Genomic DNA, 22,232 nt, shown 5'->3' with positions numbered 1-22,232 from the left:
CTACATACACAGATTTAATAAGGTGGCTCTTTCCTGTTCCTGCTGTTCCTGCGATGTAATAAAGAAACTGCTCTGGGTTTTCATTAAGGACTTTTCTTTTGCACCAGTCACGCACAGTGTAGAACACAGCTGCCTGTGTCTCATTCAAGCTCTGGTACATTTTTTTTATTTCTGCATGGCTCATCTGTGGTCCTTCCATTATAGGCATTGCAGTGGTGTTCTCAGATCTAGATGCAACGTAATCTGGAACGTCATCTTGTTCGTTTACATCATTGTGATTTTCTGGCTCTTGCTCTAAAATGCATTCCAAACGAATCAGTTCATTTGCTGGAGCCAAAGTAGTCCAGGCATCTTCAATGGGACCGTTCTGTTCAAAGTCCTCGATTGCTTGTTCAATAGCTTCACTGTGCTTTTCATACTTTTCTTTGTTTTCATGTACAATGGAAAAAACACGTTGAAGGGCATCTGTACCTGGCAGCTTTACAAAGGCATAAATGTAGAAGGACTCATAATTGTGGAACTGAGCAGACGTAAGCTGTGTGATTCTGCGGTGGGGCAGGTAGAGTTTCAGCAGCGTTCCACAGTATTTCTCAGGATCTTTTTGTGGTGAGAAACGAGCAAAGCGAATGACAGCAGGTTTACCTCTGGTGCGCTTCTTTATGTGCCCCATGTTGTTTTGCAAAGGGAAGACATTTTTACCCTTTTTCTGTTCTGTATAAACAATTCGGTATTCACTTGCAAATTCTGCCATGCACATATTCTCAAACACTGGTGTTTTTGGCCTGGCCATGTACTTTTCTATTAATCCTGTCATCCACACGTTCTCATCATCAGGATCTTTGTTGTCCAAGTACTTCATAGGTAGGCTCATGCGCACAGCATTGTCGTCTGTCGGTATGAAAATGACGGCACGGGATGATGATTTGAGTTTTAAACTGCAAGTGCGTGCGACTGCTTCCTGGGCACTGACCTCTCTGTTTTTGGCATAGGCATGCATGATCTGTTTCATCGTTTCCCTTTCAGATGAGCTGTCACATGAATCTCTCATGACTCGCTTTAGATAATCGCTCATTTCATGTTCAGCTTTTGAAATGTATGACAGTATATACATTATACAGGTATATGGATTCAGTATGAATTGTATGTCCATGTTGGCATTCCAGGCTCTTAACAGCAGAGGATTGTAGCCATTTACCCAGCAGTCTTTTGGTGCTCGTTCCATTATGATCTGACTGGATGTAGAAAGAGACTCAACACTTCTCTTGTAGTCCTGGTAAGACATATTGACCTTTTCAAGCAGTTCTGTGATGCTTTCAAATTGTTGATTTTTGTCATTCAACAGATCCCACACAGTCTGTAGATTTACTTTAGCCTGTGCTTGTTCATCTATTTCTGTATTTTCATCATCAGAGTCTGTGTCAAGGGGTGGTGGTCTGGGGCGTGTAATCATTGTTGTTGGCATAGGTGGTTTAGGAAATCCAAACCTGCAGTACTTGTTATTCTTTTTGCATGATTTAGAGTGATTTCGGCTGTGTGTCTGTACTTCTGTTACTATTGTGTTCAGCTCTCGGTTTGTGTTTGTGTCTGGCAACTTGCATGATATGTATTTGTCAATGAAATCACATACAACTTGATCTGGGTCATCTTCAAATTCTGGTGCATCTTTCACCCAAAACAGACAGTGAATGTGTGGAGAACCTCGCTGTTGAAATTCTACACGGTAAAAATAGTCAACCACCTCACCAATGGGCTGTGCAGGAGACAGAATCAGGTTCATGAGCCCTTCTACACGTTTCTCAAACATTCTCATGGCAGTAACTGGATTGCTACGTAGTATCTCACACTTCTGTGACCAGTCTAAAGCTGAGAAGTCCACACTTTGACCTTGCTGTGCTTTAATTGCTTTGATTACCTCTGGCCATCTCATCTCTGCTGCACTGAATGTACAGAAAAATGTGGGAGTTCCCAGCTGTCTGAGCATGGCAAACAGATCTCGGAGTGTTTTTTGCCAGTAAGCAGGTGTCCCTCTCAGAGGTTGCATGAATCTGGTGCCCTCATTATTCTTTATAAGTTTATCTAATTCAACTTTGTCTCGTAAAAGTGAACTGTTGATTTTACGCCCATCACGTGTCCTGGTTTTTGCTTTTCGCAGTTGAATGGACATACTTGAAGCGGCTAGATGCATTTCAGTTACAAACTGTGCAAAGAAAATGTAGTTTGTGTCCATCGCAAAGCGATTATCAGCAGAGAATAATCTTGCATTGAAGTATCTGCTAGGTGAGAGAGCAACCTGTCTGTGTGGTTCATCAAATGTATTTTTACCACAAGGAAACTGTACTGGGAAAGCCATTGCCTCGATCTTAGGGACTTTAAACACACTGACTGGACTGTTTCTCTCTGCTGGAGCAATACAGAATATCCCATCATTGAAGGATAACAGATGATGACCAAGATCTGGTGGCTGAAGACATGTGTCTAACGCTAGACCTGTGTGCTGATCAGTGCTCTGATTCTCATTATCTGCATCAGGCTGCATATTCTCAGGGTTCTGTTGTTGTGTGTTCTCACTCTCAGTATTGTTGTCAATATCCATTTCCTGTTCTGGAGCACTTTCATCTGTGACGTCTGTAACATCATTAAATAAATCATCTTCCTGTACAGGGTTGAGAACAATGTCCTTATATTCAGAATGTATTTCTTTCAGTTTACATAACGCAGACAAGACTTTGTGCATAGATATTGTCTGGAACTGATAATGACCTGAATAACACAACCGTCTCTTGAGTTTCACTGTAAGCAACTGTGATTCACTTCTTGGTCTGGGTAAAACATTTACTGTTGTTTCAACATCTGAAGGAACTGACACAACAGCACCCTTGATGGCTCTCTGTTGACCTTTGGGAAGACTGATGACCTTGGCAAAACACACGTATTTGGCTATAACATGCCTTTCAAGTATATTCAAATCACAGAGTTCTGGTGGGACTGGTGTAAGTTCAAGTTTATTAACAGCAGCAATGGCAGGCATCTTTCCCTTTGATAAATTTGCATGACAACAGTGGCAGATCCATTCTCTCTTCCTTTCTTCAGTCACACAGTTATTTGGACAGTCAGAGGAACAGATGTGAACATATTTGCCCGTCAAGCAAACTGAAGCAACTGTAAGATTCTTCTGATAGTTTCTGTGTTCACACACACGAACCTGGTTAGAAAACAGTGCTCTGTGACAGACGGTGCAAACATAGCTTGGCCCATCTTTTGCCATCTCTTTAAAGTGACTTAATGCGATCAACTGTTGTGGATTCTGGATGTCAAAGAAACACTCATTATTGATATTTTCATGCAGACTGTGTTGGTGTAAATAACGATTTAGTCTGTATTTTTTCTGTATATGCTGTGCACAACGTATTTTGTGTAGCATCTTTAATTTGGACTCTCTGTTCACTGACCGAAGTAAGCACTGTTCTCTGTGATGGGACCTAAAAACTACATCAGTCTGATATAATCTATTAAATTTTTGTTTTCTAAGCTCATAAAAAATTGAATCATTTCTGCACCTATTTGTAAAATATTGTTTTTGCTTTTGCCTGAAAATCGGATCTTTTGAATATTTATCAATTATGTGCTGTTTGTGCTTCTCTCTGTACACAGCATTGTTTTTGTAATTACTGATAACGTATTGTTTTTGCTTCTCTCTGAATGCTGCATTATGACGGTAGTTCGTTGTGATGTACCGTCTCTGCTTATCTTTGTAAGTAGTGTTTAGCATATAATTAACCCTTAATGTTCGTTGCTTCTCAAGTCTGTAATTTGCATTTTTTAAGTAGCTATTTCGACTGCGTTGTTTGATTTTCTCCTTGAACTTGGGGTCACTTGCGTATTTCTGCTTCCAGTTAACACGTTTCCCACATGTTTGCGAGGATGCGAGTTCTTGCATCTGTTGTTGAATTTTTTTTCTTCTGCGTGCTTTGTTTAACTTCGTTAATGTTTTTTTGTCATGCTGGCTAATAAAACTAGGCTGCACGTTTAACGTTTGAAGTTCACAAGGGAGTTCGTCATGTTGAGTACTACCTGTCATCACAAAAGACACGGGCAGAAGTTCGTATTGCTGATTGTCCCGCAACTCAAGGCAACCCTGATACAGCAGTAGCAACCTTTCGGTCAAATCTGTCAAGTTCGCAAAAGTCAGCATCACGGCCGTACCTGTGTTCTCATCATCAGGCTTTAATCCGTCGGGTGTTCTGCTGTGAGAATCAAAAAAGCCAAATCTCCCTACGCGATCTCTGAATACTGCAATGCAGGTGTTTCCAACGATCAGAAGCGCATCAGTTACGTTATCTGTAAGACAAGCGAGAGCGCTCTCTAGGTTCATATACTCGTCCATTCCTATTGGCGCATCGTCTTTCAAGAAACCATACCTTTGTGGGTGTTTAATAAGACTGTAACAGTGCAGATCGGTGTCGACTGTCGCTGGTAACTCGTCAGAAGTTAAATAGTTATTCACAAACCTTCCTTCATTCAGCAATGTTCGTTTCACAGAAGTATATAAAGCATCGCCTCTCACTAAAACGTTGTCAAGACCCATAGAGTTCAACTCGTTAACTTCGTTGTGCACAGCAAGAAATGTCAGAGCGTTGCAGGTACACTGTGTACCACGCGAGAAATCCTCGTATCTCTCGTCACCTTGACAGTGGGTGGCCTGAACTGATTCCACATACCGATTAGTAACAGTGTTTGCTACTTGGTTAGCGCTTCCGCTATCCACTTTCAGTGCCTCGCGTCGTTTAGCTGCAACGGACCTCTTGCTTTTTCTCGGCATGGTTTAACAGATTTCAAACAGTAAATCTGAGCAAATAGTATTTAAAATATGTGCAACCTCATCAAAAACAGATAATGCAAATAATTTAAACGTGGGCTACTTTGTAAATTAGGATATTACGTCTTAGTTCAGTAATAAAAAAAACACAAATGTAACTCGTCTCAGCACCAGTCCCAGATGGTAGACACGGCTCAACGGATCCAAGGAGTTCAGCGTTGAAACAAACCTGCGTGATCTGTTAACCAGAGGTCAGTCAACCTTTAAAGTCAAGCGCCAGGGAGTGAAGACTTCTTCAGGTGTGTAGGGGTGACCACTCGAACAGTTGTGACAAGCAGATGATGGTGGAAAGTTATATTCTAACCTATTCTGCTTAAACAATATTATTCCAAAAGGTTGTTTTTAAAACGTTTACTGTATTCAAAATAATCAAATCACAATAATACTGTTACAACTTTTAAAAAGATATTTGTCAGTTGTCACCTTAGATAAATCAGAAAACAATTCTCAAAAACAGTTATAACAGCCTAGACCTATGCAACGATATATGCACAAACATACAATTCAAAACTTTATATATGTGTGTCTGCAGAAGGCAAAGATGGTCCTACTGCTTACTGTTGTTTGTCTGAAACAAATCAATTCAACACAAAGCAACAAGAAAATGGCAATGTATATAAAACACACAAAAAACTATATATGCACAAACATCAAACAGTATGGGGTCTACTTCTTAAAAAATGCACTTCTGTAATTTGCAAAACTGATATATAGTACTACTTCTTCACTGGGATAAGAGAATAATGATGTGTGTGAGGAGTGTATGATGCGTGTCTTCAACAGCACTCAGCGATGATGGTCCACTCAGCCAATAATCTGGAACAAATAAATCACAGTTGCCTTCTGGCTCGTTTTGTTGCCTTCCGGCTCGTTTTGTTTTCGTTTGTGCCTTCTGGCTCGTTTTGGTTTCGTTTTTGCCTTCCGGCGTGGTAAGTTTTCGTTTGTGCCTTCCGGCGCGGTAAATTTTTGTTTGTGCCTTCCGGCGCGGTAAGTTTTCGTTTGTGCCTTCCGGCGAGGTAAATTCGTTTTGTTTGCGTTGTTTTTCGTTTTGTTTCGTTTGTCGTTTTGGATATCGTTTTGGGTATCGTTGTACTTGCAAGGGCAAGCCAATAGATGCAGACAAGAAAAGAAGAGAAAATATTGGGATGGGGAGGAGAGGTGATTTTAATAGAAAGACAGAAAAGACCAACAAAGACTAGAAAAGTCTTCAGATCAGGACCTGTAAAAATAAAGAAGAATCAATCTGCATGCATGTAGAATTGCAAATTGTGAATTCAATTGTACTACTTCACAATCAGATTCACTGGATATATATAGTATTGGGTGATTTCAGTCTAAACACAGCTTGCTTGCTTTTCCTCTTTATGTGATAAATAGATAGATAAGTCTTCATTGATCCTTTGGGAGGTTCCCCTCAGGGAAATTAAGTATGCATGATGTTATGGCTCTTACATTTCTGCAAATGTTAACGTTGAACCTTTAAAAACCCTTACTTTCACAAGCAGTCTTCAGAAGCCAGAGACCTGCACCAAGACCAGAGTTAGGTCACCCTGCTAAAATTACAACACAGAGAGAGAGAGAGAGAGAGAGAGAGAGAGAGAGAGAGAGAGAGAGAGAGAGAGAGAGAGAGAAATGCATGAGTGAAACTTGTACAGACAATCTACATTCAGACTGGTCACATTTGGTCCATTAGCCAAACTCTTATGCCTTATGTACACATACATTTACATGGTATAAAATAATGGGAGTTTTATGATATGTATGTGTGTAGTATTTAAGAGGAAACAAAGGTCTCATTAAATTCTTTTACTTACTCTGAAGTTAGGTGAGGTGAGCTGAACTGAACCTACAGAAACATACAAGTGCACATTAGTGAACATTTTCACAATTTGGCAGGTGCCTTTCTCCAGAGGACCTTACAGAAGTGCTTTGTGGTCTCTTTCTAATAGATGCTTATTTGTTAATACATAGGTCTGTGTCAATAATGCTGTTAACATGGAACCTTTAAAAACCCTTACTTTCACAAGCAGCCTTGAGAAGCCAGAGGAACCTACACCAGGACCAGTTAGGTCACCCTGCTAAAATCACAACAGAGACACACACACACACACACACACACACAAATCCCTGAGTGAAACTTGTACAAACAATCTATATTCAGACCGGTCACATTTGGTCCATTAGCCAAACACTGAGTAATATGCCTGATGTACACATACATTTAGATAGTGTAAAATAATGGCAGTTTTATGATATGTATGTATGTAGTATTTAAGAGGAAACAAAGGTCTCATTAAATTCTTTTACTTACTCTGAAGTTAGGTGAGGTGAGCTGAACTGAACCTACAGAAACATACAAGTGCACATTAGTGAACATTTTCGCAATTTGCCAGGTGCACTTCTCCAGAGGACCTTACAGAAGTGCTTTGTGGTCTCTTTCTAATAGATGCTTATCTGTTAATACATAGGTCTGTGTCAATAATGCAGTTAACGTTGAACCTTTAAAAACCCTTACTTTCACAAGCAGCCTTCAGAAGCCAGAGGAACCTACACCAGGACCAGACTGAGGTCACCCTGCTAAAATCATAACAGAGACACACACACACACACACACACACACACACACACACACACACACACACACACACACACACAGAAATGCATGAGTGAAACTTGTACAAACAATCTACATTCAGACCGGTCACATTTGGTCCATTAGCCAAACACTGAGTATTATGCCTGATGTACACATACATTTAGATAGTATAAAATAATGGCAGTTTTATGATATGTATGTGTGTTGTATTTAAGAGGAAACAAAGGTCTCATTAAATTCTTTTATGTACTCTGAGGTTAGGTGAGGTGAGCTGAACTGAACCTACAGAAACATACAAGTGCACATTAGTGAACATTTTCACAATTTGCCAGGTGCCCTTCTCCAGAGGACCTTACAGAAGTGCTTTGTGGTCTTTTTCTAATAGATGCTTATTTGTTAATAGTCCTGTCCAGAGTGGAACTTGGATATTACACAAAATTCCATAATTATGTTAATAAAATGTTCTTAGCTCACTGGCCCATTCTTTTTTACTGTAACAACACACCATCCACTGGTCTCTACCATATCAGATCATGCCCATCACAGCCATTACACTCATATTTGTACATAAAAACATTCAGAAATTTGTACATTGCTACAGAATGCACAATTTTTGTAACCCCGCAAACACACCAGGTATACAGAAATTGCAGTTTTAATAGCTTTCTACTCACTTCAAATAGCTTGACGTACACATGGATATGCAAATAGAGAAGAGAAACATTTAAATATGTGAACAACATTTGCATCTTTCAAACAAACCTTTCAACTGTCATACTGTAAATATTTTGAGATAACACATGACTGATTTAGTGAATTTGGAACAATTTTAAAAAAATCAAGTGAGCTGCCTAGTGCTTTCATAGACACCAATACCTTATTATTGAACTTCCAGATGAATGAAGGGTGCAAATCCTATTAAGGTTGCTACACCTTGTCAATTATATGTATAAATTAATATCAAAATGTACTTACACAAACTGTCGGTATTTACAGCTTTGAAACCTGCAAATTACAGTGCAACACAACAAGCAAGGTCAAATATTTCGCCAAATTTTAACAGGCTATAATACATATACTCGGCTTAATTTTCTTTCCTCTGATGCACTTGTCAAGTGCCTTCCTCTTAGCTGCACCAGTGGAGAAGTCAATCTTGTGAGCCATCTCTGCTTGAACCTTGTCAACATTAGCAGGCATCATCCAATAGCCTAGAACATCAGTGACCGTTTTGGTAACCCGTATCCACACTGCTACTTTAATTTTAAATAGGAGAGCCCCAATGTGTGTACAAGACTCTGCGATGCCAGCCATGTGCAGTGTGCGCAGTCCACCTGACCACCAGAACTGATGATCACCCATGGTTTGACCGGAGGTTCCCTGAGGCGCTAAAAGTGCAAAACCTACAAAAACATTACTACAATGCATTGCGTCTTTCGTGTCTGCTGACGGCACATTCCCATTCTCTATAATAACACAAATATTAATTCTGTATTTAACTTGTCGCGGTAAGCGATATCGCATTTATTATTTACACGGTTAATTATTTATTCTTGGACCCGTGTACTAAAATATGCCGGCCACAACCCAGCAAGCAATGCGGCGTGACGTAGATCCCCATTCTATATTAGCTAGCTAGCTACTTAACCAGCTAACTTTGTGTGCTTGGTCTGGTGTGTAATAACACACATATTACCTAACTACTAAATACAGCGATACAAATACACGACAATACATCCTAATTACAATGGCCAAAAGTAGCTAGCTCCAGCATTTACTGGTTGTTCACGAAAGGCTGTTCTGTGAACCATTACAACACTCGGCCGTCCCTACTTAGTTGACTAGCAAAGCTGGCTATATCTCGAACGATACTTTTTGTTAGCTATCTAGCTTGCAAGCCTTCCAGTGCAAGGGGCATGTTATCAGTTATATCTAAAAATCAAAGCCTGACGATGTACACGCACACTGGTAGTTATCGATCTAGAGTAGCCAGGTTCACTATGCGTGTTCGGTATGCTAATAACAAACCTGGTATCTAGCTAGCTAACGGTCCAAAACGTTAGCCAACGCCTAACTGGCTACCTCACAAAATCAGCCGTCTGTCTTGCCTTAGTTAAGCGAATAACTAATGTTGTCTAACTAATGTAAGACAACGAATACGCCGTTTAAACATTCATGTCTAATTATGTTATGTCAAATTACAATTTATCAACGTGTTTAACGTTTTATGAACGCTGAATGATACTTACGGTAAAACGCAGCTGTTTCTCTCAGGGAGATCGAAAGCGATTGACGTTCTCGCGCAGTTTAAAAAAAGGTCAACGTCAACAACAATACCGATTTGCGCGTGCGCTATTTTTTTCAATAATATTATTGGAATTATATTGTTATTATTGATAACATATATTATAGTCATATTCCCTATTATATTGATATATTAGATATATTGATATTATTATGATGACGAAGATTATTATTCAATATTTATTTACAACTCACAAACATGAATCAGGCACATTTATTTTTAAAATATATAATTTAATTATATAAATTAGAAATCCACAACAACAACAACAACAAAACTACAAAACTATATTACACTGCTACTCTGCACTTCAGGCTTAAGGAAAAAATGGGCACTCAAAACTTTCTATTACCCCTTCAGTGTGTTTTACCAACATTTTGAATGGTAATTCTAATATTATTTTATCAGTGTCTCCACTCCAAACATGGGGAGGGATGGAAAATTCTTCCATATTGGCAGTGAGGATCTTTACAGCCGTGGGAGTGGGGCAGATCCCCACAACCTCCACCTCTTCTGTAAACACTGCCATCTCCGATTTCTGTGAATAACAGGGAATATGATGGTTGCATGATTGTGAGCTCAAAAGTAAATGTTTTGAAGTTTACATTTACAAGGTATAGGGTAGATAAGCATATTTATTATTATTTATATTACATTAATATATTACATATAAATTAATATTATACAGTCAGATATGTGTTTAGATTATTAACATGGCTGTGACTCAAGTTCATCAGGATCAGAAGTGTTTTATATGTATCAGTGTCATCAATATATTAAGATATTAAGTTAAATTTCCAGTTACTGTGTGACCTGTGGTCATAGAGAAATTCTGTTAGACAATGGCTAACCCACGTATGGTGACAGTTTTTAACTGTCCTTCTACATGGTAGGTGTTTCTAAAGACCTTTTGATTTACCTTTATAGTTGTGTACGTAGTAGAATTGAATGTCACTACGTCTTTCTGTTTTTTGATGTGGAGGTGAGTAATGTCCACATTTGCAGACAGAGTGACATCCTCCAGAGCTGCATCTCTCCACAGAGCCACCTCATACTTATTACTCCCTGCCATCACCTCCAGGTTCCGGACTGGAACATCCCCGTCCTTCGTGTTTTGGAGCCTGGTAGTACTCAGCTACAATGAAACCGAGTCACAAATGATATAAGTAAAATAAAAGACATGATTGGTTAAGATTAAGGTTCAATGCATCACTTATTATACTGTGGGTCATAGAATAGATTTAACTAGACTAATATTTAAACAGTTAATACTCACACTGGTTACTCTTCCACATAAAGTCGAGTATACTGCACTCCAATTTGGCACGTCTGTTTGGTACACTGGGGAGGGAGGGCAGACAGCATGGCGGCACTGTACCTCCAAATCACGTGAGACTGCAACATCCGATGTTTTGTATACAACTGTTGATGTTGTAAAAAACACTTTGGCATTTCCATATTTCTGTGATATGTTGTAGCCTTTGATGAAATATGATTGATTGTCATCAATTTGATCACAATCATCATTTTTTTAAATGAGCCACAACGAAATTTTGCCCATCGCACAGGGCGCAAGTTGCAACCCTCTTCGAGGTCTTCACTGCCACCACGCCATCCACCATTTCATAGGTCTCAGCCCTCTCTGCAGTATGTTTCCCCACACACTTCACCTTCATTGGTGGTGGTCTGGCATATGGACCTGAAGCTTTGGAGAACATTCTAAGAGATGAAGAAAAAAAAAAACACATTCAGCCTGAAAAAACTGATCACTCTACCACAAACCACAAAGGTTGCATTACTGTAATCACAATATTAAACAAGATATTTTAAGTTTGGCTAAAAGGGACTCTCATTTGTGAGTTCACACTGAACGTTAGGCTAGTCGAAATGGTATAATAATAATAAAACATTCGATATATTAGAGTATTAAATTTCAGAACATATACAGACCAGTCTTTCACAGACCCTTCTTGTAAAAACTACTCTTTATTATTATATATTTCTTGATAAGACATTGTTATTACTTCATCATAAAGAAAAATGACTTCCTTATCCTTATTATGACTTTATCATGAATACAAAAGATTATTCCTTAGTATTATTACTTTATCATGAACAAAAAAGGACTACTTACTTGAAACCTTTTCCACTTCCACAGACCTTACTTTTCCACAGACCTTATTCTTCTCACAACTGAGAAACTCTGAAGAAGGGTTGCCAGGTCCTACACAAATATCCAGCACAAAGTCAGTGTAAAACCCGCACTTCAGAAACTTAAACTAGCCCAAAGCATATGTCTGTCACAGATTTTAAACCAAACGGCAAAACTATGAATCTATGACTTAGTATTTGGTTTGAGGGATTTATTGTCAGTATTGCTATTTATATTAGTAATTAATATATAATAATAATAATCATAATATTGTAACAGTGTTTTATTACTTATTTTATATCAGTTTTACATCCCAGTCAAGAACATTTAATAGTAACATAATTAGCAAAAAGAAAATAACTTTTAATCATTTCTTGCTTTCTCTTTTCATTTCACATTGTGTGTCTGTTTATTGCTCGCTTGCTTTCTCTCTCTCTCCGTTTCACACTGTCCTTCCTTATGTCGTTATGTTCTCCTGCTTCTTAGTGTACACTTGTAACTCCGGCGGTAGCCCAACTAAATAGTAGCCCTAACCAACCCCACCCCCCACACCACAATTTTTACCCCTGAAGGGATCTGTACTGAGAGTCTTCAAGAGCGCTGATAATTCACGTTGCAATCAGTCAAGCAATATAGCTTGTGTAATAACACACATATTACCTAACTATTCAATACAGCGATACAAATACACGACAATACATCCTAATTACAATGGCCAAAAGTAGCTAGCTCCAGCATTTACTGGTTGTTCACGAAAGGCTGTTCTGTGAACCATTACAACACTCGGCCGTCCCTACTTAGTTGACTAGCAAAGCTGGCTATATCTCGAACGATACTTTTTGTTAGCTATCTAGCTTGCAAGCCTTCCAGTGCAAGGGGCATGTTATCAGTTATATCTAAAAATCAAAGCCTGACGATGTACACGCACACTGGTAGTTATCGATCTAGAGTAGCCAGGTTCACTATGCGTGTTCGGTATGCTAATAACAAACCTGGTATCTAGCTAGCTAACGGTCCAAAACGTTAGCCAACGCCTAACTGGCTACCTCACAAAATCAGCCGTCTGTCTTGCCTTAGTTAAGCGAATAACTAATGTTGTCTAACTAATGTAAGACAACGAATACGCCGTTTAAACATTCATGTCTAATTATGTTATGTCAAATTACAATTTATCAACGTGTTTAACGTTTTATGAACGCTGAATGATACTTACGGTAAAACGCAGCTGTTTCTCTCAGGGAGATCGAAAGCGATTGACGTTCTCGCGCAGTTTAAAAAAAGGTCAACGTCAACAACAATACCGATTTGCGCGTGCGCTATTTTTTTCAATAATATTATTGGAATTATATTGTTATTATTGATAACATATATTATAGTCATATTCCCTATTATATTGATATATTAGATATATTGATATTATTATGATGACGAAGATTATTATTCAATATTTATTTACAACTCACAAACATGAATCAGGCACATTTATTTTTAAAATATATAATTTAATTATATAAATTAGAAATCCACAACAACAACAACAACAAAACTACAAAACTATATTACACTGCTACTCTGCACTTCAGGCTTAAGGAAAAAATGGGCACTCAAAACTTTCTATTACCCCTTCAGTGTGTTTTACCAACATTTTGAATGGTAATTCTAATATTATTTTATCAGTGTCTCCACTCCAAACATGGGGAGGGATGGAAAATTCTTCCATATTGGCAGTGAGGATCTTTACAGCCGTGGGAGTGGGGCAGATCCCCACAACCTCCACCTCTTCTGTAAACACTGCCATCTCCGATTTCTGTGAATAACAGGGAATATGATGGTTGCATGATTGTGAGCTCAAAAGTAAATGTTTTGAAGTTTACATTTACAAGGTATAGGGTAGATAAGCATATTTATTATTATTTATATTACATTAATATATTACATATAAATTAATATTATACAGTCAGATATGTGTTTAGATTATTAACATGGCTGTGACTCAAGTTCATCAGGATCAGAAGTGTTTTATATGTATCAGTGTCATCAATATATTAAGATATTAAGTTAAATTTCCAGTTACTGTGTGACCTGTGGTCATAGAGAAATTCTGTTAGACAATGGCTAACCCACGTATGGTGACAGTTTTTAACTGTCCTTCTACATGGTAGGTGTTTCTAAAGACCTTTTGATTTACCTTTATAGTTGTGTACGTAGTAGAATTGAATGTCACTACGTCTTTCTGTTTTTTGATGTGGAGGTGAGTAATGTCCACATTTGCAGACAGAGTGACATCCTCCAGAGCTGCATCTCTCCACAGAGCCACCTCATACTTATTACTCCCTGCCATCACCTCCAGGTTCCGGACTGGAACATCCCCGTCCTTCGTGTTTTGGAGCCTGGTAGTACTCAGCTACAATGAAACCGAGTCACAAATGATATAAGTAAAATAAAAGACATGATTGGTTAAGATTAAGGTTCAATGCATCACTTATTATACTGTGGGTCATAGAATAGATTTAACTAGACTAATATTTAAACAGTTAATACTCACACTGGTTACTCTTCCACATAAAGTCGAGTATACTGCAGTCCAATTTGGCACGTCTGTTTGGTACACTGGGGAGGGAGGGCAGACAGCATGGCGGCACTGTACCTCCAAATCACGTGAGACTGCAACATCCGATGTTTTGTATACAACTGTTGATGTTGTAAAAAACACTTTGGCATTTCCATATTTCTGTGATATGTTGTAGCCTTTGATGAAATATGATTGATTGTCATCAATTTGATCACAATCATCATTTTTTAAATGAGCCACAACGAAATTTTGCCCATCGCACAGGGCGCAAGTTGCAACCCTCTTCGAGGTCTTCACTGCCACCACGCCATCCACCATTTCATAGGTCTCAGCCCTCTCTGCAGTATGTTTCCCCACACACTTCACCTTCATTGGTGGTGGTCTGGCATATGGACCTGAAGCTTTGGAGAACATTCTAAGAGATGAAGAAAAAAAAAAACACATTCAGCCTGAAAAAACTGATCACTCTACCACAAACCACAAAGGTTGCATTACTGTAATCACAATATTAAACAAGATATTTTAAGTTTGGCTAAAAGGGACTCTCATTTGTGAGTTCACACTGAACGTTAGGCTAGTCGAAATGGTATAATAATAATAAAACATTCGATATATTAGAGTATTAAATTTCAGAACATATACAGACCAGTCTTTCACAGACCCTTCTTGTAAAAACTACTCTTTATTATTATATATTTCTTGATAAGACATTGTTATTACTTCATCATAAAGAAAAATGACTTCCTTATCCTTATTATGACTTTATCATGAATACAAAAGATTATTCCTTAGTATTATTACTTTATCATGAACAAAAAAGGACTACTTACTTGGAACCTTTTCCACTTCCACAGACCTTACTTTTCCACAGACCTTATTCTTCTCACAACTGAGAAACTCTGAAGAAGGGTTGCCAGGTCCTACACAAATATCCAGCACAAAGTCAGTGTAAAACCCGCACTTCAGAAACTTAAACTAGCCCAAAGCATATGTCTGTCACAGATTTTAAACCAAACGGCAAAACTATGAATCTATGACTTAGTATTTGGTTTGAGGGATTTATTGTCAGTATTGCTATTTATATTAGTAATTAATATATAATAATAATAATCATAATATTGTAACAGTGTTTTATTACTTATTTTATATCAGTTTTACATCCCAGTCAAGAACATTTAATAGTAACATAATTAGCAAAAAGAAAATAACTTTTAATCATTTCTTGCTTTCTCTTTTCATTTCACATTGTGTGTCTGTTTATTGCTCGCTTGCTTTCTCTCTCTCTCCGTTTCACACTGTCCTTCCTTATGTCGTTATGTTCTCCTGCTTCTTAGTGTACACTTGTAACTCCGGCGGTAGCCCAACTAAATAGTAGCCCTAACCAACCCCACCCCCCACACCACAATTTTTACCCCTGAAGGGATCTGTACTGAGAGTCTTCAAGAGCGCTGATAATTCACGTTGCAATCAGTCAAGCAATATAGCTTGTGTAATAACACACATATTACCTAACTATTCAATACAGCGATACAAATACACGACAATACATCCTAATTACAATGGCCAAAAGTAGCTAGCTCCAGCATTTACTGGTTGTTCACGAAAGGCTGTTCTGTGAACCATTACAACACTCGGCCGTCCCTACTTAGTTGACTAGCAAAGCTGGCTATATCTCGAACGATACTTTTTGTTAGCTATCTAGCTTGCAAGCCTTCCAGTGCAAGGGGCATGTTATCAGTTATATCTAAAAATCAAAGCCTGACGATGTACACGCACACTGGTAGTTATCGATCTAGAGTAGCCAGGTTCACTATGCGTGTTCGGTATGCTAATAACAAACCTGGTATCTAGCTAGCTAACGGTCCAAAACGTTAGCCAACGCCTAACTGGCTACCTCACAAAATCAGCCGTCTGTCTTGCCTTAGTTAAGCGAATAACTAATGTTGTCTAACTAATGTAAGACAACGAATACGCCGTTTAAACATTCATGTCTAATTATGTTATGTCAAATTACAATTTATCAACGTGTTTAACGTTTTATGAACGCTGAATGATACTTACGGTAAAACGCAGCTGTTTCTCTCAGGGAGATCGAAAGCGATTGACGTTCTCGCGCAGTTTAAAAAAAGGTCAACGTCAACAACAATACCGATTTGCGCGTGCGCTATTTTTTTCAATAATATTATTGGAATTATATTGTTATTATTGATAACATATATTATAGTCATATTCCCTATTATATTGATATATTAGATATATTGATATTATTATGATGACGAAGATTATTATTCAATATTTATTTACAACTCACAAACATGAATCAGGCACATTTATTTTTAAAATATATAATTTAATTATATAAATTAGAAATCCACAACAACAACAACAACAAAACTACAAAACTATATTACACTGCTACTCTGCACTTCAGGCTTAAGGAAAAAATGGGCACTCAAAACTTTCTATTACCCCTTCAGTGTGTTTTACCAACATTTTGAATGGTAATTCTAATATTATTTTATCAGTGTCTCCACTCCAAACATGGGGAGGGATGGAAAATTCTTCCATATTGGCAGTGAGGATCTTTACAGCCGTGGGAGTGGGGCAGATCCCCACAACCTCCACCTCTTCTGTAAACACTGCCATCTCCGATTTCTGTGAATAACAGGGAATATGATGGTTGCATGATTGTGAGCTCAAAAGTAAATGTTTTGAAGTTTACATTTACAAGGTATAGGGTAGATAAGCATATTTATTATTATTTATATTACATTAATATATTACATATAAATTAATATTATACAGTCAGATATGTGTTTAGATTATTAACATGGCTGTGACTCAAGTTCATCAGGATCAGAAGTGTTTTATATGTATCAGTGTCATCAATATATTAAGATATTAAGTTAAATTTCCAGTTACTGTGTGACCTGTGGTCATAGAGAAATTCTGTTAGACAATGGCTAACCCACGTATGGTGACAGTTTTTAACTGTCCTTCTACATGGTAGGTGTTTCTAAAGACCTTTTGATTTACCTTTATAGTTGTGTACGTAGTAGAATTGAATGTCACTACGTCTTTCTGTTTTTTGATGTGGAGGTGAGTAATGTCCACATTTGCAGACAGAGTGACATCCTCCAGAGCTGCATCTCTCCACAGAGCCACCTCATACTTATTACTCCCTGCCATCACCTCCAGGTTCCGGACTGGAACATCCCCGTCCTTCGTGTTTTGGAGCCTGGTAGTACTCAGCTACAATGAAACCGAGTCACAAATGATATAAGTAAAATAAAAGACATGATTGGTTAAGATTAAGGTTCAATGCATCACTTATTATACTGTGGGTCATAGAATAGATTTAACTAGACTAATATTTAAACAGTTAATACTCACACTGGTTACTCTTCCACATAAAGTCGAGTATACTGCACTCCAATTTGGCACGTCTGTTTGGTACACTGGGGAGGGAGGGCAGACAGCATGGCGGCACTGTACCTCCAAATCACGTGAGACTGCAACATCCGATGTTTTGTATACAACTGTTGATGTTGTAAAAAACACTTTGGCATTTCCATATTTCTGTGATATGTTGTAGCCTTTGATGAAATATGATTGATTGTCATCAATTTGATCACAATCATCATTTTTTAAATGAGCCACAACGAAATTTTGCCCATCGCACAGGGCGCAAGTTGCAACCCTCTTCGAGGTCTTCACTGCCACCACGCCATCCACCATTTCATAGGTCTCAGCCCTCTCTGCAGTATGTTTCCCCACACACTTCACCTTCATTGGTGGTGGTCTGGCATATGGACCTGAAGCTTTGGAGAACATTCTAAGAGATGAAGAAAAAAAAAAACACATTCAGCCTGAAAAAACTGATCACTCTACCACAAACCACAAAGGTTGCATTACTGTAATCACAATATTAAACAAGATATTTTAAGTTTGGCTAAAAGGGACTCTCATTTGTGAGTTCACACTGAACGTTAGGCTAGTCGAAATGGTATAATAATAATAAAACATTCGATATATTAGAGTATTAAATTTCAGAACATATACAGACCAGTCTTTCACAGACCCTTCTTGTAAAAACTACTCTTTATTATTATATATTTCTTGATAAGACATTGTTATTACTTCATCATAAAGAAAAATGACTTCCTTATCCTTATTATGACTTTATCATGAATACAAAAGATTATTCCTTAGTATTATTACTTTATCATGAACAAAAAAGGACTACTTACTTGGAACCTTTTCCACTTCCACAGACCTTACTTTTCCACAGACCTTATTCTTCTCACAACTGAGACACTCTGAAGAAGGGTTGCCAGGTCCTACACAAATATCCAGCACAAAGTCAGTGTAAAACCCGCACTTCAGAAACTTAAACTAGCCCAAAGCATATGTCTGTCACAGATTTTAAACCAAACGGCAAAACTATGAATCTATGACTTAGTATTTGGTTTGAGGGATTTATTGTCAGTATTGCTATTTATATTAGTAATTAATATATAATAATAATAATCACAATATTGTAACAGTGTTTTATTACTTATTTTATATCAGTTTTACATCCCAGTCAAGAACATTTAATAGTAACATAATTAGCAAAAAGAAAATAACTTTTAATCATTTCTTGCTTTCTCTTTTCATTTCACATTGTGTGTCTGTGTTTATTGCTCGCTTGCTTTCTCTCTCTCTCCGTTTCACACTGTCCTTCCTTATGTCGTTATGTTCTCCTGCTTCTTAGTGTACACTTGTAACTCCGGCGGTAGCCCAACTAAATAGTAGCCCTAACCAACCCCACCCCCCACACCACAATTTTTACCCCTGAAGGGATCTGTACTGAGAGTCTTCAAGAGCGCTGATAATTCACGTTGCAATCAGTCAAGCAATATAGCTTGTGTAATAACACACATATTACCTAACTATTCAATACAGCGATACAAATACACGACAATACATCCTAATTACAATGGCCAAAAGTAGCTAGCTCCAGCATTTACTGGTTGTTCACGAAAGGCTGTTCTGTGAACCATTACAACACTCGGCCGTCCCTACTTAGTTGACTAGCAAAGCTGGCTATATCTCGAACGATACTTTTTGTTAGCTATCTAGCTTGCAAGCCTTCCAGTGCAAGGGGCATGTTATCAGTTATATCTAAAAATCAAAGCCTGACGATGTACACGCACACTGGTAGTTATCGATCTAGAGTAGCCAGGTTCACTATGCGTGTTCGGTATGCTAATAACAAACCTGGTATCTAGCTAGCTAACGGTCCAAAACGTTAGCCAACGCCTAACTGGCTACCTCACAAAATCAGCCGTCTGTCTTGCCTTAGTTAAGCGAATAACTAATGTTGTCTAACTAATGTAAGACAACGAATACGCCGTTTAAACATTCATGTCTAATTATGTTATGTCAAATTACAATTTATCAACGTGTTTAACGTTTTATGAACGCTGAATGATACTTACGGTAAAACGCAGCTGTTTCTCTCAGGGAGATCGAAAGCGATTGACGTTCTCAGTAAAAAAAAACCTCAACGTCTTCGATAGTGATTTGCGCCTGCGCTATTTTTCAAAATTATTATGATTAAAATTATGATATTATTATTATTAATAATATATATTATATTCATATATTCGCTGTTATATTTATATTATATTGATATATTAGAATCCTCAGGACAACGCGTCAAAGTGAGGTTTTCCACCTGCAAGAAGCTGCCCCCCCCCCAACCCAAAATCACTCCAAACTGGTCTCATTCGTTTGTGCTGTTAAAATTAATGTTTGTGCTTAACGTCACAAGCGCACCTCTCACGTATTTAACTATCTATACAATAGAATAAGCTGGGTGATGATGGACTACAGAAGGGACAGGAGGTGAGGGGAAACAGAGAAGGCAGAATTTCTGGATGACATCAAAGCTTCTGTTGAGAGATTTATGAGGATCTTAATGTTCCCTTATGCAGATTAACCACATCTTTGTCTAGAAGCCCTCTATCCAGAAATCTTCAGAGGTGTTGTGGGCAGTGGAGAAGATCAGGAACTGTTCTCTTGCTTCCTTGCTTCATTGCCAGAGCCAGCTCCAAGTTTCTGTAACACACGGAGCACAGCATCCACATTCAGGGACCACTCCTTCTCCTGGCCATCTATCTGTTTAGCTCAGTGCATTAACATTTAAACATTTGCATTTAACCATTTTACTAGTACATTTATTATATTGCTATAATGCTTATTTACACAGGGTAGGATCCAAACCTCCAACCCTCTGACCTAAACAAAAGTACTTGTTCCATCATATAACAGGATTGTCTACAATAAAAATGCATTTAAGAAAAAAAAAGTTGTATCGCTTGTGTTTTCACTTATTAATGTTTTTGAGTGATTCATCCCTCGATCCTCCCATATGGAACCACTGATTTCATAACACCCTTAATTTTCAAGATATAGTGATCAAACTTGGTAAAATTACTAGGAGCTGATCCCTAACACTACACTGAATATCATATTGAAGCCATTTGTCTATGCTCCCCTTACATTGTTTCCTTCATCCTTCCATCCTCCCATAGGAATGCATTGATTTCATCAATCCCTTAATTTTCAAGACATAGTGATCAAACTTGATATCATGACTCAGGAGCTGAACCCTAACACTACACTGAATGTCATATTGATGCCATTTATCTATCCTCCCGTTCTATAATTTCATTCATCCCTCCATCCTCCTATATAGACCCATTGATTTCATCAATCTCTTAATTTTCCAAGACTTAATGATCAGACTTGGTGAAATGACCCAATAGATGATCCCTAGCACTACACTGAATATCATTTAACACTGATAACTGTGACGGGGGTATAGAGGCGGCCGGAGGCACTGGTTGCATGTCAGGAGCTTTATTATCCATGACCAAGAAATAACAACTTAAACGAGCACAAAGCAAAACAGAACATACACAGCTCTCAAAGACCTAATGAATAAGAGCATAGAAGGGCTCTCCTTTGTAGGCACGGCGTAGTGCAGGATATAGGACACGCTTCAGTCTCCTGAATGTACAGCACTGGACTGCACGACCTGTGGACTTAAAAAGGGGTGCAAACTGATGGTGTACAAGTGTCAGTAATTAGATGAGTTGCACCGGGTAAGTGACCTGGTGCAAGGGAGCGTGTACGTAGTGTTTGAGCAAGTAAATCCCCGCGCCCTCTGATGGCCTCAACAACCCCATTAAACTAATATCCTTTAACAATATCAAATACATCTGCATTAACTACCCCAATGGTAATAGCCCCTCAACAGTAATTGCCCCACCACAGGTAAATACCCCCTCAACAAAACTTCCACTTCTAAACAAGCTTTTCACAGAAACTACACAGTAATCTTAATACCCATCAAAAACAATAACTCCAACAGGTCAATAACCCCTCAGTGTCAACTACCCCACAGCCAATTACCCCTCAGCAGTAATTGCCCCAAACAGCTATATTACCTATTAACCGCAACAACACCATTAAACTAATAGCCTTCAACAATAACAAATACATCTGCATTAACTACCCCAATGGCAATAGCCCCTCAACAGTAATTGCCCCACCACAGGTAATTGCCCCTCAACAAAACATTCCACATCTAAACAAGCTTTTAACAGGAACTACACAGTAATCTTAATACCCATCAACAACAATAACCCCAACAGGTGAATAACCCCTCAATATCAACTACCC

At 38.2% G+C, this 22,232-nt stretch overlaps 2 protein-coding genes and 1 long non-coding RNA gene across 10 annotated transcripts in view; 1 reads left to right on the top strand and 2 right to left on the bottom strand.

Moving 5' to 3' along the window:
* The window catches only part of LOC143487753 (NACHT, LRR and PYD domains-containing protein 3-like), a 291,094-nt gene that overhangs the window by 70,389 nt on the left and 198,473 nt on the right, over nt 1-22,232 (top strand). The gene's annotated exons all lie outside the window — the stretch shown is intronic.
* LOC143487758 (uncharacterized) lies at nt 5,779-8,261 on the bottom strand. 3 transcript variants are annotated; one of them, XR_013124358.1, is made up of 7 exons: nt 7,723-8,251; nt 7,392-7,453; nt 7,188-7,219; nt 6,895-6,954; nt 6,691-6,722; nt 6,370-6,429; nt 5,779-6,095 (listed from the first exon to the last, which is right to left on the bottom strand). It is a non-coding gene; the product is annotated as an uncharacterized LOC143487758 (long non-coding RNA). The 3 variants fall into 3 exon arrangements; XR_013124359.1 differs by lacking the exon at nt 6,691-6,722 and having other exon boundaries at nt 8,147-8,261; XR_013124357.1 differs by lacking the exon at nt 6,691-6,722.
* LOC143487755 (uncharacterized) lies at nt 13,433-16,580 on the bottom strand. Of its 2 annotated transcripts, XM_076986901.1 has the most exons (5): nt 16,560-16,580; nt 15,329-15,418; nt 14,472-14,913; nt 14,115-14,330; nt 13,433-13,733 (listed from the first exon to the last, which is right to left on the bottom strand). In XM_076986901.1, exons 3-5 carry the CDS (start codon nt 14,910-14,912, stop codon nt 13,512-13,514), a joined length of 879 nt encoding a protein of 292 aa, XP_076843016.1. In that variant the 5' UTR covers nt 14,913; nt 15,329-15,418; nt 16,560-16,580; the 3' UTR covers nt 13,433-13,511. The 2 variants fall into 2 exon arrangements, with proteins under 2 accessions (XP_076843016.1, XP_076843017.1); XM_076986902.1 differs by lacking the exon at nt 16,560-16,580 and having other exon boundaries at nt 15,329-15,547.

Source organism: Brachyhypopomus gauderio, unplaced genomic scaffold (genome assembly GCF_052324685.1).
Source record: "Brachyhypopomus gauderio isolate BG-103 unplaced genomic scaffold, BGAUD_0.2 sc50, whole genome shotgun sequence".
Classification (NCBI taxonomy): Eukaryota; Metazoa; Chordata; class Actinopteri; order Gymnotiformes; family Hypopomidae; genus Brachyhypopomus; species Brachyhypopomus gauderio.
This window is presented reverse-complemented; position numbering and strand designations above follow the sequence as displayed.

Coding starts and splice junctions, on each gene's coding strand:
- LOC143487755 (XM_076986901.1), bottom strand. CDS start 14,912: ATGTTCTCCAAAGCTTCAGGTCCATATGCCAGACCACCACCAATGAAG. Junction 14,331..14,471: donor TATGTGGAAGAGTAACCAGT/GTGAGTATTAAC, acceptor GTTTCATTGTAG/CTGAGTACTACCAGGCTCCA. Junction 13,734..14,114: donor CTACGTACACAACTATAAAG/GTAAATCAAAAG, acceptor TGTTATTCACAG/AAATCGGAGATGGCAGTGTT.